The 13,013-nt window shown below is 36.1% G+C and overlaps 1 protein-coding gene across 10 annotated transcripts in view; it reads right to left on the minus strand.

The window, feature by feature from the left end:
• Positions 1 to 13,013, minus strand: part of MLLT10 (MLLT10 histone lysine methyltransferase DOT1L cofactor) — a 126,779-nt gene that overhangs the window by 60,341 nt on the left and 53,425 nt on the right. For all 10 annotated transcript variants that reach the window (XM_085050551.1, XM_085050550.1, XM_085050553.1 and 7 more), the window contains 2 exons: positions 8,014 to 8,109; positions 832 to 1,087 (listed from right to left, as the gene is read on the minus strand). In XM_085050551.1, coding sequence (XP_084906677.1) covers positions 832 to 1,087; positions 8,014 to 8,109 — 352 coding nt within the window. The remainder of the gene's footprint in view (positions 1 to 831; positions 1,088 to 8,013; positions 8,110 to 13,013) is intronic.

A 13,013-nucleotide genomic window follows, 5' to 3' on the forward strand; every position in this document is an offset into this window, starting at 1 on the left:
TTTACAAATGTTCACTGCATAAATAAACTCAAAGGAAAATCAGTATCATAAAGTATAAAGGACAGTCAGCTACTAGACACCACAGTGAAAATTACTTTATAGAAGGCCTAGTTCGTTGTGTTTCAAAATAACATGTTAATTAAGGAATTTTTAAAAAAACCTTTTAATTTTTTTAATCTTTTCTTCAATTCTGATGAAGATGCCATAATAAAATTTGCTTTTTAGAAGTGTCAAGAGTGCACACAGTGGGTTTCAGCAAATTTGAAAAGTAAAAAATTTTGTATTACCTAAGGTCCATTAACCTTACGTACTTGTCACATACCTTCTGCTTATATTTCAATGATTAAAAAAATTAAGTAAAAAGGTCTTTCACTTTGAAGAAAATGGTATATTTTAAACAACTGCATCTTGAAAAATTATTTAGGGGTCATCACATCCCATACACTAGGCAGTACAGCTCCGTTCTAATGTGCACTAAAACACATTAGTACTGCTCCCTTAAGGAGCTAAGACCTCTAGACTCAAATTGATATTAACGTTTGCCCCAGACTAAATTTTTGGCACATAAAGACACTTCTGTTTTTAGCAGCTAAAGAGAATACCTTAACAGTCTGAACAAAAGCATCAGTTTTGCCCTTCAAAAATACACAACCTTCTTTTTCATGCTATTGCAACAAACATTTTTACCATGAAAAAGTTGTTTTTTCCCCCAAAGTGAAACAACGTTCTCAGTATTGAGGATAAAAGATTAGCTGCTTTTCAAGTTCTGAATACGTAAAATTTCTAATTCAAGTCAAAGCAGAAGCTGTGTTACAGCACTGCAATCAGTACCTTGCTGAAAAGGGCTAGCTGCAGTCACAGTTGTTCCTGGATTTCTTCCAGCACCAGGCTTTCTTCCCCTCTGACCTGAGCTGTGACCTGCAGATTTCTTCCCTTTGCTCTCTGACCCTCTAGCCTCTGAAGAATCTTTTCCACTTGAAACGTGTGTAGGAACTTCCTGGAAATTTGCATTTGTAAATCGAGCTGAGGTATCTTCCAATCGCTTCAAGGAGCCTGACATGGAGTTGTTGCTAGTGCTTGTGTATGTCTGGCATTTTGAAAGAGAAGAAAATAAAGAAACAAGTCACACAAAAAACTGTAACAACTGTTTAAAAGACTCCATTCTTTCAAACAAACGTGGAAGTGTTCAAGTACTAAAGTAAGTAGAAACAACAGGAATTACAGAAGCTGAACTGTGAAGATTCTCAGCAAACAACTGAAGTACATAAAATGCCATTTTGTGGGAAAAAATGCATAAAACTAATAGTTTTGGTTGAAATTTTTACTTCACTGAAGTAAATGGAAAAATCTCATAGCCACAGTCTTTGTAGTCTATTTAAATAGGACATTGTTATTTTATGCTAAAAAAATAAAAATTAGAAACTAAACTTTAAATACTTTTCTGAACATACAGTGTTTATGGTTTTTTTGTTAAACTGGAAATGTTGTTCCATCAGCAGTGGAACTGTTGAAGGCTTCAGAACCTAAGAACTTGGATTTTTGAAACTTTATACAGTCTCATCACCAAACCAAAATCAACTCTATGGCATGTGAACCATCCAATTCATCCAGTTCTTTAAGAATCACCAAGTAAAGAAGATGCATGAGAGAGCTGACTGAGACACACTTACTTCAAACTCTTTCTCTGACAGGTTGGAAAACACTCTTGAGCTCAGTGCAAATTTCTTCCTCAACCCCTATCCACCCCCAAGAATTCTGGCCCTTCTCCTGCACTCATACACTCTCCATAGGGCTTTCAAAAATTTCATCTTTAGATCCATGATTCATCTGTTAAATTTTGGCAGAATTGTTCCTATTAGTGAATGACAGTCAAAAGAGGTTTCACAGAAAGTAATCAGGAGGGCAGGGAAACTGCATGCACAACATTAGGATACCATACAAGGGAACATAATTGTTCCCGTGACTGAAAAAAATGTGGAGTTGGGATAATAGAATTTTAATAACATAAGAATGAAAATGAAAGCAAAATCAGGGAAAAGGAAAAACATTCTACTGTTACTTATCCTCAAACCACCTAGTAAAATAGCTGTTTAAAGCATCTTAAGAAAAATATGGATTAAACCTAGAAGCTACTCATCTGTTCAAAACGAGCTTGTCTGCTTTTCAGTTCTTTACAGAATAGAATTTAAAACAGTATCCACAGCTATCTCCATTAAAGACCACACAAACACATGCCTCTCAAAATTGAGCATACACACATTTTCCCTACCCCAAGTGGGATGCTTGCTGAATTTAGGCATACAACTGAATGTTTCTTCATCTTTACATACAGCTTGGTATACCAGCTATACAAAGTTTTCCATATTTTACTAAAATAGCTAAGACATTTACATAAACCTTACTTTTCAGTTGCAAATGACAGAAGATAACTAAATATACAAGCTTTGAGGACAGAAAATATTTCAATCTATTTGCATATCACTCTGTATGGATTACAATGAACTGCAATAAAACTATACTATGGATTTTCTGAACATCAGTGAAGAAAAATCCGTTTAAGTCCGTTACAGTACAGTGTTAAAAATAATTTATCTCAAATTCATATTACTATAGTGATGTTTCCAACGAAGATAAGCCAACTCTAAGGTAAGTTTAGAGGGTAACCAAGGTTTTGAGCTATTACCAAGACCATAAGTATACTCAGTTTTCTGGAAACTGGTGTGCCACTTGATCTGTGTTAAGAAGCAGTGGTTCAAAATTGGGCCATTTGAACAAAGGGTTTCCAGACATGCAATGATCCAAACCAAAAATTAGGTTTTTTCTAAGATCCAAGATTACTCCTCTTATCAAAAACCTTCCTAGATTAATTCATAGCTCCTATCACTTCAGTTCAATATTAACTGCAAGAATAATTCTCTATAGGTACAAATATAAGTATCTATAGGTATAGTATCTATTCCCTGATCCTGCAGAATTTTTTAAAAATTTATTTATTTTAAAGGGAAATAAAGAGTTAAACAGAGCCATGCCTGGCCAGGGTCAGGCAATAACAAGTTTTAGGCATAACTTTGCAAATACTGCGCAGAGATTTGGTTTGACTGCAAACCTGAATCCTACTCTTGGCAGATTTTAAAGAACATGCATGCACATAATAGTTCTGCTTTGGAAAATTTTGCTCCAACAGGTTATTTGTGTTTCAGAAGTTGCTATAAGGTGAACTGTAATCTACACGCTTACTCAGAGCATCATGAAGACTAACATGATGAAATATATCCTAAGCACAGAGAGCTAGTGTCATTTTTATGCTCTCCATCTATCACTCTGTGCACCCTGAGGAGTTGTACCATTCATCTGCAGCAAGTCTTAAAACTTCTGGGGATTGATGTTAAAGGTGCAATAATCACCCTTGCTATACATAATATGTTCTAAGGCTTGAGTGGCCTTTAGCCCTGTACAGATGTATAAGGTGGTACCCTTGCAGAGAAAGGAGAAGGACCATGGCAAAAATGGTCCTTCAAAAATGCCAGATGGCAAAAGCGAGAGTCCAAGCAAAAACCAATGAACTCCAAAAAACCCCAAAACCAACACTGAGTTTGCATGGCCAGCTTTTGGTAGCTGGAGGGGCTACAGGGGCAGTTTCTGTGAGAAGCTGCCAAAGGCTTCCTCCATGTCCAGCAAAGCCAATTCCAGCCAGCTCCAGGACTGACCCAACACTGGCCAGGGCTGAGCCCACCAGAAACAGTGGTAAAGCCTCTGTGACAACATACTGAAGAAGGAAAAACAAAAAAGGCTTATTGGGCAGATGTAATTGCAGCCAGAGAAGAACAGAATGAGAATATGTGAGAGAATCAACTCTGCAGACACCACGGTCAGCAAAGAAAGAGAGGGAGGAGGTGCTCCAGGTACCAGAGCTGAGATTTCCCTGCAGCCCACAGTGAGGAAGGACCAGGACAAGGCACCTGTGCCCTGCAGCCCATGGAGATCCATGGGGATGCAGAGATCCATCTGCAGCCCATGAAGGAAACACACACCAGAGCAGGTGGGTGCTTGAGTGGAGGCTGTGACCCCATGGGAAATCTGTGCTGGAGCAGGCTCCTTGTAGGACCTGCAGACACATAAGAGAGGAGCCCACGCTGGAGCAGGTTTCCTGGTAGAATTGTAACCCTGTGGGGGATCCACACTGGAGGCAGGCTGAGCCTGAAGGACTGCACCCTGTGGATAGGTGATCCACATTGCAGCAGTTTGTGGAGAAGTGTAGCCCATGGGATAGACCCATGCTGGAGAAGTTCATGAAGGACTGTCTCCCGTGGGAGGCATGCTGGAATGGGGGGAAGACTCTTCTCCTTAAGCAGCTGCAGGAACAACCAGTGATGAACTGATCATAACCCTCCCTCCCCATCTCCCTGCACTGCTGGCAGGGAGGATGCAGAGCCTGAGAAGGAGGGAGGGGTGGGGGAAAGGTGTTTTTAAGATTTAATTTATTTCTCATTATCCTGCTCTGATTTTCTTAGCATAAAGTCAGTTAATATGCCCAAGTTGAGTTTGTTTTGCTGTGATGGTATTTGATGAGTGATCTCTCTCAGTCCTTATCTCAACCCAAGAACCTTTTGTTATACTTTCTCTCCCCTGCCCAGTTCTGGAGGGAAATGATAGGGCAGCTTTGGTGAGTGCCTGGCATCCAGCCAGGGTCAACCCACTACAACACTCATATCATATCCCATAACCCACAAACTGTAGAATAACAGTTCAGTTATATCTAAAAGAGATTTGCCTATTCTTTTCATTCTCTTCTGTGCCCTCTGTGGTAGGATCTGATCACTTCCCTTAACAACCAGGTTGGGCGGATAGGGTGAGCTGAGGAGGATTATCATCATCTCCACTATTACAGCTAAAATTCAGTTAGCTGCACTTTTTTTGCAGTATCTTTTACCTAGTTACTGACTGTTATTTGAATGCAGATACACTGTCTTGGCTATCTTTGTGTACATTAATGTTTTGGAGTTTAATTAGTAACATGCACAACACCCAAAAAAGGGGGGGAGGAAGAGAACTGTATTTTTCTGCAGGTCTTAAACCATACATAATTTTGAACTCCCAATACAAGCCAAAGCTCAAAACCTGAGACAGAAGTTTTTACCAGGAGTAAATACAGGACTGAAGGCTCTTCCCAACTAAGAAAAAGGCCAGAAGAACAGGCAGCAAGAGAATTCAAATTCCTAAGTTATTCTAGCTCTTCTTAAAACATTCTACATCTATGTCCCAAAAGTGAAAAAATGTAGTGCTACCACATTAATCAAAGAGTAGTCAGGCATTTATTATTTCAAACTTTTCAAACTTAACCGATTCAGACTGAGCAACATTTGCTGAGACATTACAGGGATGCACAAAAGTGCCTCCCAAAATATCAGGGACTGGAACCTCAGTAAAATTTCTTAGAACTAAATCCTGCAGAACGAACAGGCAATCCAAGCACACTAATAAATGGTAAATCCACAGTTTCTTGTGCAGCCTTTCATGATTCTATCTTAAGAAGCCACTCATCTAGATAAAAGCATACTTTAAGACATCACCTGTATAAATGGTCATTACCATTGGATTTACAAAGGATTTAACATCTTTATAAAGGAAAAACAAATTTCATTTTGAATGTCAGTTCCCCCCACAGGAACATCATGTTAGCAGAAGTGATTATATACCATGATAAAGTCATGCATGCAATATAAAGAAAGACTGCTGTGAAACAGACATCAGGTCCAAATCAATTCTAGCAACTCTGTGTAAAAGGACACATAAAAGTAATACATTGATACAATATTTTGAAAAATAGACATCAGGTCCAAATCAATTCTAGCAACTCTGTGTAAAAGGACACATAAAAGTAATACATTGATACAATATTCTGAACCAAATATCCATCTCAGAAAAAAATAAAGCTTGTTTAATTACTAACATTTCAAAGTTTTGAGGAACACATTATGAGTTTATAACCTAGAAAAGCAAATGCATTTAAATGGTGTTAAAAGGACTCAGAAAAAAATTAAGTGAAGGAACTAACCACAAAAAAAAAATCACTTCCATATATCCAGTAGATACCTTTTAAAAAAAACATAATCACACTTAGCAATCTCATTTGAGAAACTGAACACTAATTTTCCTCATGATTTGAAGCCCTATTAAAAAAAGGTAGTAAATGAAATGAACAGGTTAGATAAAGAAAACTCACATGCAAAAGATTAAATAAGAAAACTAAAAGGGCCCATGATATTTAAATTCCACAATTAATATTCTGTTTTAGTTTAATTCAGTTATAATTTAAGTTCTAGAATTAGAGTTTCTGTTTCTGTTTAGTATTTGCTCCAGCTCATCCTTGTGACTATCCATAGGAGTAAACCTTGTCATTAGGAAAAGGATAGAGAGGACAAAGCAATTAGAAATAAGGTTAGCAGAAAAAACATGTCTTTGGCATTAAAAGAATATTCTAATAGGCAGGATGCAAAAAATAATCAATATTTCCATATATTTTCTTTAACTTTTACAAAAATATACAGTAATATCCCTTTCTGTAAAAACTTATGATGGTTAGGTAATCAAAGTACAAAGGGATGTAATTCAAGAAAGTTAAGATCATATATAGCATAAAACCTAAAAAAAGGTTAAGTTTAAATAAGTTCCCACACAAGAAGCCTCCCTTACACGCTATGAATTTTTTAAATTGTCTCAGACTCAAGAGGAGTATGTTTAGGGGAAATTAATAAAATTAAATAACAAATCATGTGGACCAGTCAATACTACTCAGTGTTCTACAACTTAATTTCAATAGAAACTGTCACACTCAATGATTGCAATCTCTAATTGCTCTTAAATCAGAACAGCAAAGTGGCAAATTGACTCTACCATTCCTTCTATTTTTTTTTAATGGAGAGTTATTGAGAGTTTCAGGAAACCACTAAGTCTCAATCGACGCAACAGTGTCAAAGAGAATACAGTAGAACCAGAAACAAGACTCTTAACAGAAGTGTGAGTTACAATAAATGGGACATTAACACGTATGCATTCTCAAGTTAATTATCTTACTATTGTAAATAAAGAAATATGCAAAGCATACTAAAAATCTAACTTTCTTCGAGATTACTCTTGAAATTGATACCACTAGTTGAGAGAATACTTTTAGAGAAAGCTGGTATTTCAGTTGTTTCACCCCATCCTGACAAGGTCTGGGTGTACCATATGCAAACACACATTTGTTGAATGTAACACCTCAGCAACCAAATCACACACAGTTAACACCAGCCTCAACACCTTTGCTAAAACACAATGATCTACATACTGATCACAAACTAATTCAAACCACCATTCCCTGACTCTGATGTCAAACATCCCCTTATGAATGGGACACGTTTTTTCCAACTTTGAAGCCAGAAAACCCATTTCTCAATAGTACTGTCCACTCTGTAATACCAACATTAGCGTCATTTTACTGGTGGATAGCAAAAGTGATTCTTGCTGAGTACAATGAGAACTGTCATTATTTATTCCTGTATGTTGCCCCTGGAATAATGTATTTTCTAGCACATCAACAGGAAGGAATGGTCAAAGAACCTAACATAACAAACTGCTAATCAGGTATAAGTATATGAAGCATGAGCTGTGATTTCACAACTACCAGTTTTAAATGCTTACAGGTTCAGTGTCAGCTCAGCATACACAAGTGAATTTTGAAGGAAAGACTTTCTAAAACTTCTCAAATTATTAAATATACCTCAATTAAACAAAACTTACTGGAGTATCACTGGCACGTGACTCACAACTTAAATACAAAACTCTAAGCCTTTCTCCATATAAACCTCAAAGTATTTTGGGATTTTACATTAGAGGAAAAAATAGCAGGAGTGCTTGATAATTATCGAATTTATGCCATTATATGCCATCCTGTATATAGAGTGGAATGATTACATCATGAAATTTCAACATAGGTAATTGAAGTGGAAGAGGCGAAAAAAAAAATTGACTTACTTTTTCTGTAGTTACAGTAAGAGATGGAACCAAAGATGGTGAGGACTCCGACTGCTTCTTATATTTTTGCTTGTGTTTATCTTTCTCTTTATATTTCTAGAAGTTGTAAAAGACAATAAAAACTAAGTTCAGCTTCACCTTTATCATAACCCATTCTATACTGCATCAAGTGTTATCAAAATTTAAGGGAGATTGCAATAATGTCCTGTGCTATTTGGAAAATATGTTAATGTTCTGAATGTTTTATATAATTCTATAAAAGCAAATCAAGCATTTGTATTTGTTTTCAAAGTGCACAAACTGAGATTCTTCAGTTATAACCAGCATTTATTAATGCACTGTTGTTAGTATCACCCATCTTAACAGCAATCACTTAATAAGAGAAACTGGATTAAAAACAGAGACAAGGCTTCTGTTTCAGGAATCTTTATCCATTTTTCACCAAAGATTTCTATCTTTCTATATCTCTGCACCTACACAGTACTATTTGTTGGGATACTAATGTAAATTAATGCAATGTTTTAGCTTTGGCTCCCCTACTGACACCTCCATGCATAAGAATGTGAAATCCGATTCAGATTTCATTTCCAAAAAAAGGGGTACACATTTTACAGACTAAATAAGTATTTTCCATGGTAAACTGAATAAAATATCAAAAGCTATACAAATCAAATGTGCTTCCTAAAAGAACTGAGAATTTAAACAGGGAGGTTTTTTTAATTTTTATTTTTAAACATGAATGAAGCATTGGCAGTGTGAACAAAATTGTGCCAACAGAGAGAAAATAACTTCTTATCCCACAGCCTTTTTAGTTTAACAGAAGTATTTCATACTGGTAGAAATCAATTTTTGGAGGATTACAGAATCAGATCCAAATTGTATTTGTTTGAACAGTTTAGACAAATACTTCACAAAAACAGCCAATCTCACAAAACTAACAATTTAACTCAGAATAGAGGAGTTCAGTATTTTGTCCAGTCTAATCACAAAGAAGTCATTTTTTCCTTAGCAACATAATACAGTTTACTTAGACAGTCAGTGTCAGAAGATGCAAAGAAACTGCAGGTATGAGAGAGTTACTTACAAGCTACTGGCACTCACGTATTTTACTTCTTTAACTATGTATTTGTGGAATTTTTGTAAACTAACACAAAACTCTGCAGAACACCACAATGTATGGCTATCAGACTGAGTGCTTCTATAGAGAGCTACTAAAAAATGTGCATACATAGGGACTGATGCAAGGGGTTTAAAAATCCCATTGAGCAGCTTGAAAAGATGCGTAAGTCTGAGCATCCATATGAAAACTCTAGTAACTGTTCTGAATTTTAAAAATTACTCATGCTGATCTTTCTCTATCAAAACGATTGTCAAGACTTTCAAAAGAACATAATTTGTTCAACAGCAACTGCACAAGCACTCTCACCAAGCACAAGGAAGAGATGCAATGTGTGCATACTATATTCAGGTATGACCAAGTACCAGTTTTCTATTTCTGTCACAACAGAAGAAATATCAGAAACATATTTCATGGAATCAGCCTGAGAGAGTAAGAGAATGGGCTCTCAAATCCTCTAATAAAGTAAAATTAGTTAACTGACAACCTAGATACAAAGCTGAAAGCAAAACACATTTGTCTCTACCTTTATGAACTATAAATACCAGGTCATTAACTTAGAGATTGCCTTGAGTCTAACCAAATCCATTTGAGCCCAAATCCACTTAACTAAACTTATAAACTAGTTTTTCCAGGAAGGAAATACAGTTTAATTAAGAAAGTTCATAAATAAAGTAAAAAAGCTATCATCACCAAAATACCGCATAAAACTATCCTTGCTAGAATACCACATATAAAGTTCTTTAAATTCTTGTACGTCTTAAAACTCAAAGGCAGGTACAAGAGAACATTTTAAAAAGTAGATGTAGATTTCTAGGTTTCGGGTTTCTAAACACTCAAGTGAGCTTGGGTTTTTTCCTTTTTTCACTCTGCCACATGGATAGAAATACAGAGGTCTTTCCCTTCATAATAAAGTGTGCGGGCATCATAATTACAATGACATACACCTATAAGGTAGATTTTAAATTTTTAAAACCTAACATAGGCTTGTTGAAGGAGCTTTAGATCAGGGAGGTTGTTATTGTTTTCTTTTGTGTTTTTCTGAAGGGGAGATTGTTTGTCTCTTTTTAGACATGGAAAACATATTTGAAAGAAAAAAATAATCTGGAGAGGAAGGATTCAAATACACTTCACAGTCTTCTCAATAATATCTTAAATGTAACAGTCCCCAAAGTGCTCCCCATACTAACAGGTAAGTAAAGCAGGGATCAAGAACAGAAGCATCTACACTAAGAGTGCCATGTTATCCATTAAATTTGTTGACACAAAAAACTTCCACCAGTGCTAAGCTACCAAACTTACTACATCATCAGCGTATGTGTTTAGAAAAACTTGACTAACCATTTCACTAAACACCAGACAAGCTATGAAAAAAGGAAGGAATGAAAGATATAGAAAAAGGAAGCTATGAAATGGCTACACCACTGCCTGAGTTTCTTTAGCTTTCATCATTCTACTGGGAAATTCAAATCATCATAATGAGTTTTATGCATAATTTTGGAGCCAAGGGGCAATGACTTTAATACACTTTAAGATGGAACTTCACAACAGTATCAGTAAACGATACAAAATCTTTTAAATTAAAATGTTTTACAATCCTTCCTGTTGACTTTCTAGTGTTCTTTTACTTTCAGGGTTAATTTCATCTAAAAGGCAAAGAAACATAAAATTCTGATCAAAGGAACAGTTAGGAGGACTTGAAATTATATTTTGTAACATACTGAAATCAACAGTAGTCTCAACACATGAAGAGGTGTCAGGAGGGATAAGGGACAGAAGAACAGCAGGAAGGAAAGGGGCATAAACAACTAAGCACTTGGAGAGAATATGCCTCATTTCTGTAAAGTGAAGCATCAGCAACCACATCAAGTTCCTCTCTCAGATCCAAACCATCAAGACAAAGTTTGCCAGTCAGGACAGCTTAGCAAGGTTACAGCTTTCCACTCAAGGCCACTGGAGGGGTAACCCATCCAAAAGCCTTCTGCATACAAATATCTCATTCACAACACATCTGTTGTTCTTAGCTCTACATTCCCTCCTCTTTTTAGGTGATACCTCCTCTCACTATTTTTCTTCTTTTTATTTTCTTTTTCTCTTCCCAAGAAAAGTTGAGAAGTGTTACTTCTGAATGTGAATTGACTCCAAATGCATACAACATCAAAGAACTGGAGAACACTTCAATGCAGGAAAACCTCTGAAAGAAATGCTCAGCTTTTACACTGATAAGAACAAAAATTTCAACAAGCTCCTGAGACAAAGAGATGTAGCTCCAGCAAAATTATTTCTTGCAGTTGAACCCTCTTCTACCACAAATATGAGCAAAACGTGTAAGAAGAGTTCTGAAATATCCACTTTGGAACCCAGAAAATGATTAACAGAGTGAATTGTGTGAATTCCCACAATATTTAACAAACATGACAGCTTTCAATCAAGTCTGTCCCAAAGGCCACACAAACTAGCCATCTTCCCTACTGCCATAAAAAGAACAAACTGTTAGCTCCTCAAGGACAATTCTGCATGCTTTACTTTTGTAAGATCTCTATTCAGCTACAGCTCTTAAAAAAGTCTAAAAAACGTAGCAACAGCTCACCAAGATAAACATTCATCCATAAATCCATGTGGGAACCCCCCATTCTAGGGAAGGTACTGATATCAAATATCTGACCTTTTATAAGCTTTACTCTAAGGAAAATAAAGGACAGAAATTACTCTTAACAAGGACTGAAAATAATATTGCCAGGAAGTGAAAGCTGAGGGAACATTAATGGCAGGCAGAATGCACATATCCCATTTATATACATACGAATGAGTTCAGATGTTCTAAACACCTGTGCAGAGCTGATAAATGCAATACTACATTCTGTAAAACCAAGATTTAGCAGAAGGCACAATTCCAAGGAAGAATACATTTAAAAAAAAATACAGGGCCAACTACAAAATTGTCAAGGAAAACTTTAATCTTGGTTCACAAGTAAGATATAGGTGAGCAGACCAGATTCAGGCAGTTCCTGAAATTTTCCTTACTGTAAGAAAAATAAGGTGTGATTGCAATGCAGCCATTGGATAAGCACCTGAAACAATATTCATCCTGAACAACTTGAAGAGCCCTGATTTATTGTGCAGCTAAATACCAATACAAAATACCTCGGGTTTGTACATCATGACTAATCAGAAAGCTTTAGTTCTCACCACGGATCTCATTTTTGGCTTTTGCTTCTTATCTAAAAAACAGTGTAATACCATCTTAACTCCAACAACTACATCCTGCTAGATAAGAAAACAAATATGGTGCAAGATTTCTGGAATTCTATTGCACCTTCTGCACATTGCTTTCTTGCAGGGCAGGGAGTAGGCAGATGGAGAAGGGGGGGAGTACATTCTGATTGCTTCTATTTCTCCCACAAATATTCAATCTACAAAATTATTATATAATATGACTTCACAAATACACATTGATTCCAATTCTTCATTTTTTTAGCTCATTTACTTGTTTCATCACTCTGAAGATCAGCACTTGCTCATTCATTTTCTTTAACAGACTTGCAGAGAAACAATTGTCAGACTATTGAAAAAGACCAACGTCTCATGGAAATATCAAATCAAGGATACATGTGTAGCTACATTTTAGCTCTGATCAGTTACCAACAGAAGAGATGTTACAAAATATATCTTTTCAAACTTCGGACTTCAATGTTTAGAAAAAATTATTAATCCAAGCGAACAAAAACTTTTCTAGTACAGAAGAAATGAATGAGTTTAACTTTTCTCTTAAATGGCATTAATAATTCATAACATTTTGACATGGAAGTATCATTTCACTTGTTGGAAGGTATTCACACCTATTTGCAATTCATTTTTGTCTCAGGAATGCACAGCCCTCTGG

The sequence above is a fragment of the Lichenostomus cassidix genome, chromosome 2, assembly GCF_008360975.1.
Source record: "Lichenostomus cassidix isolate B80296 chromosome 2, HeHo_3.0, whole genome shotgun sequence".
Classification (NCBI taxonomy): Eukaryota; Metazoa; Chordata; class Aves; order Passeriformes; family Meliphagidae; genus Lichenostomus; species Lichenostomus cassidix.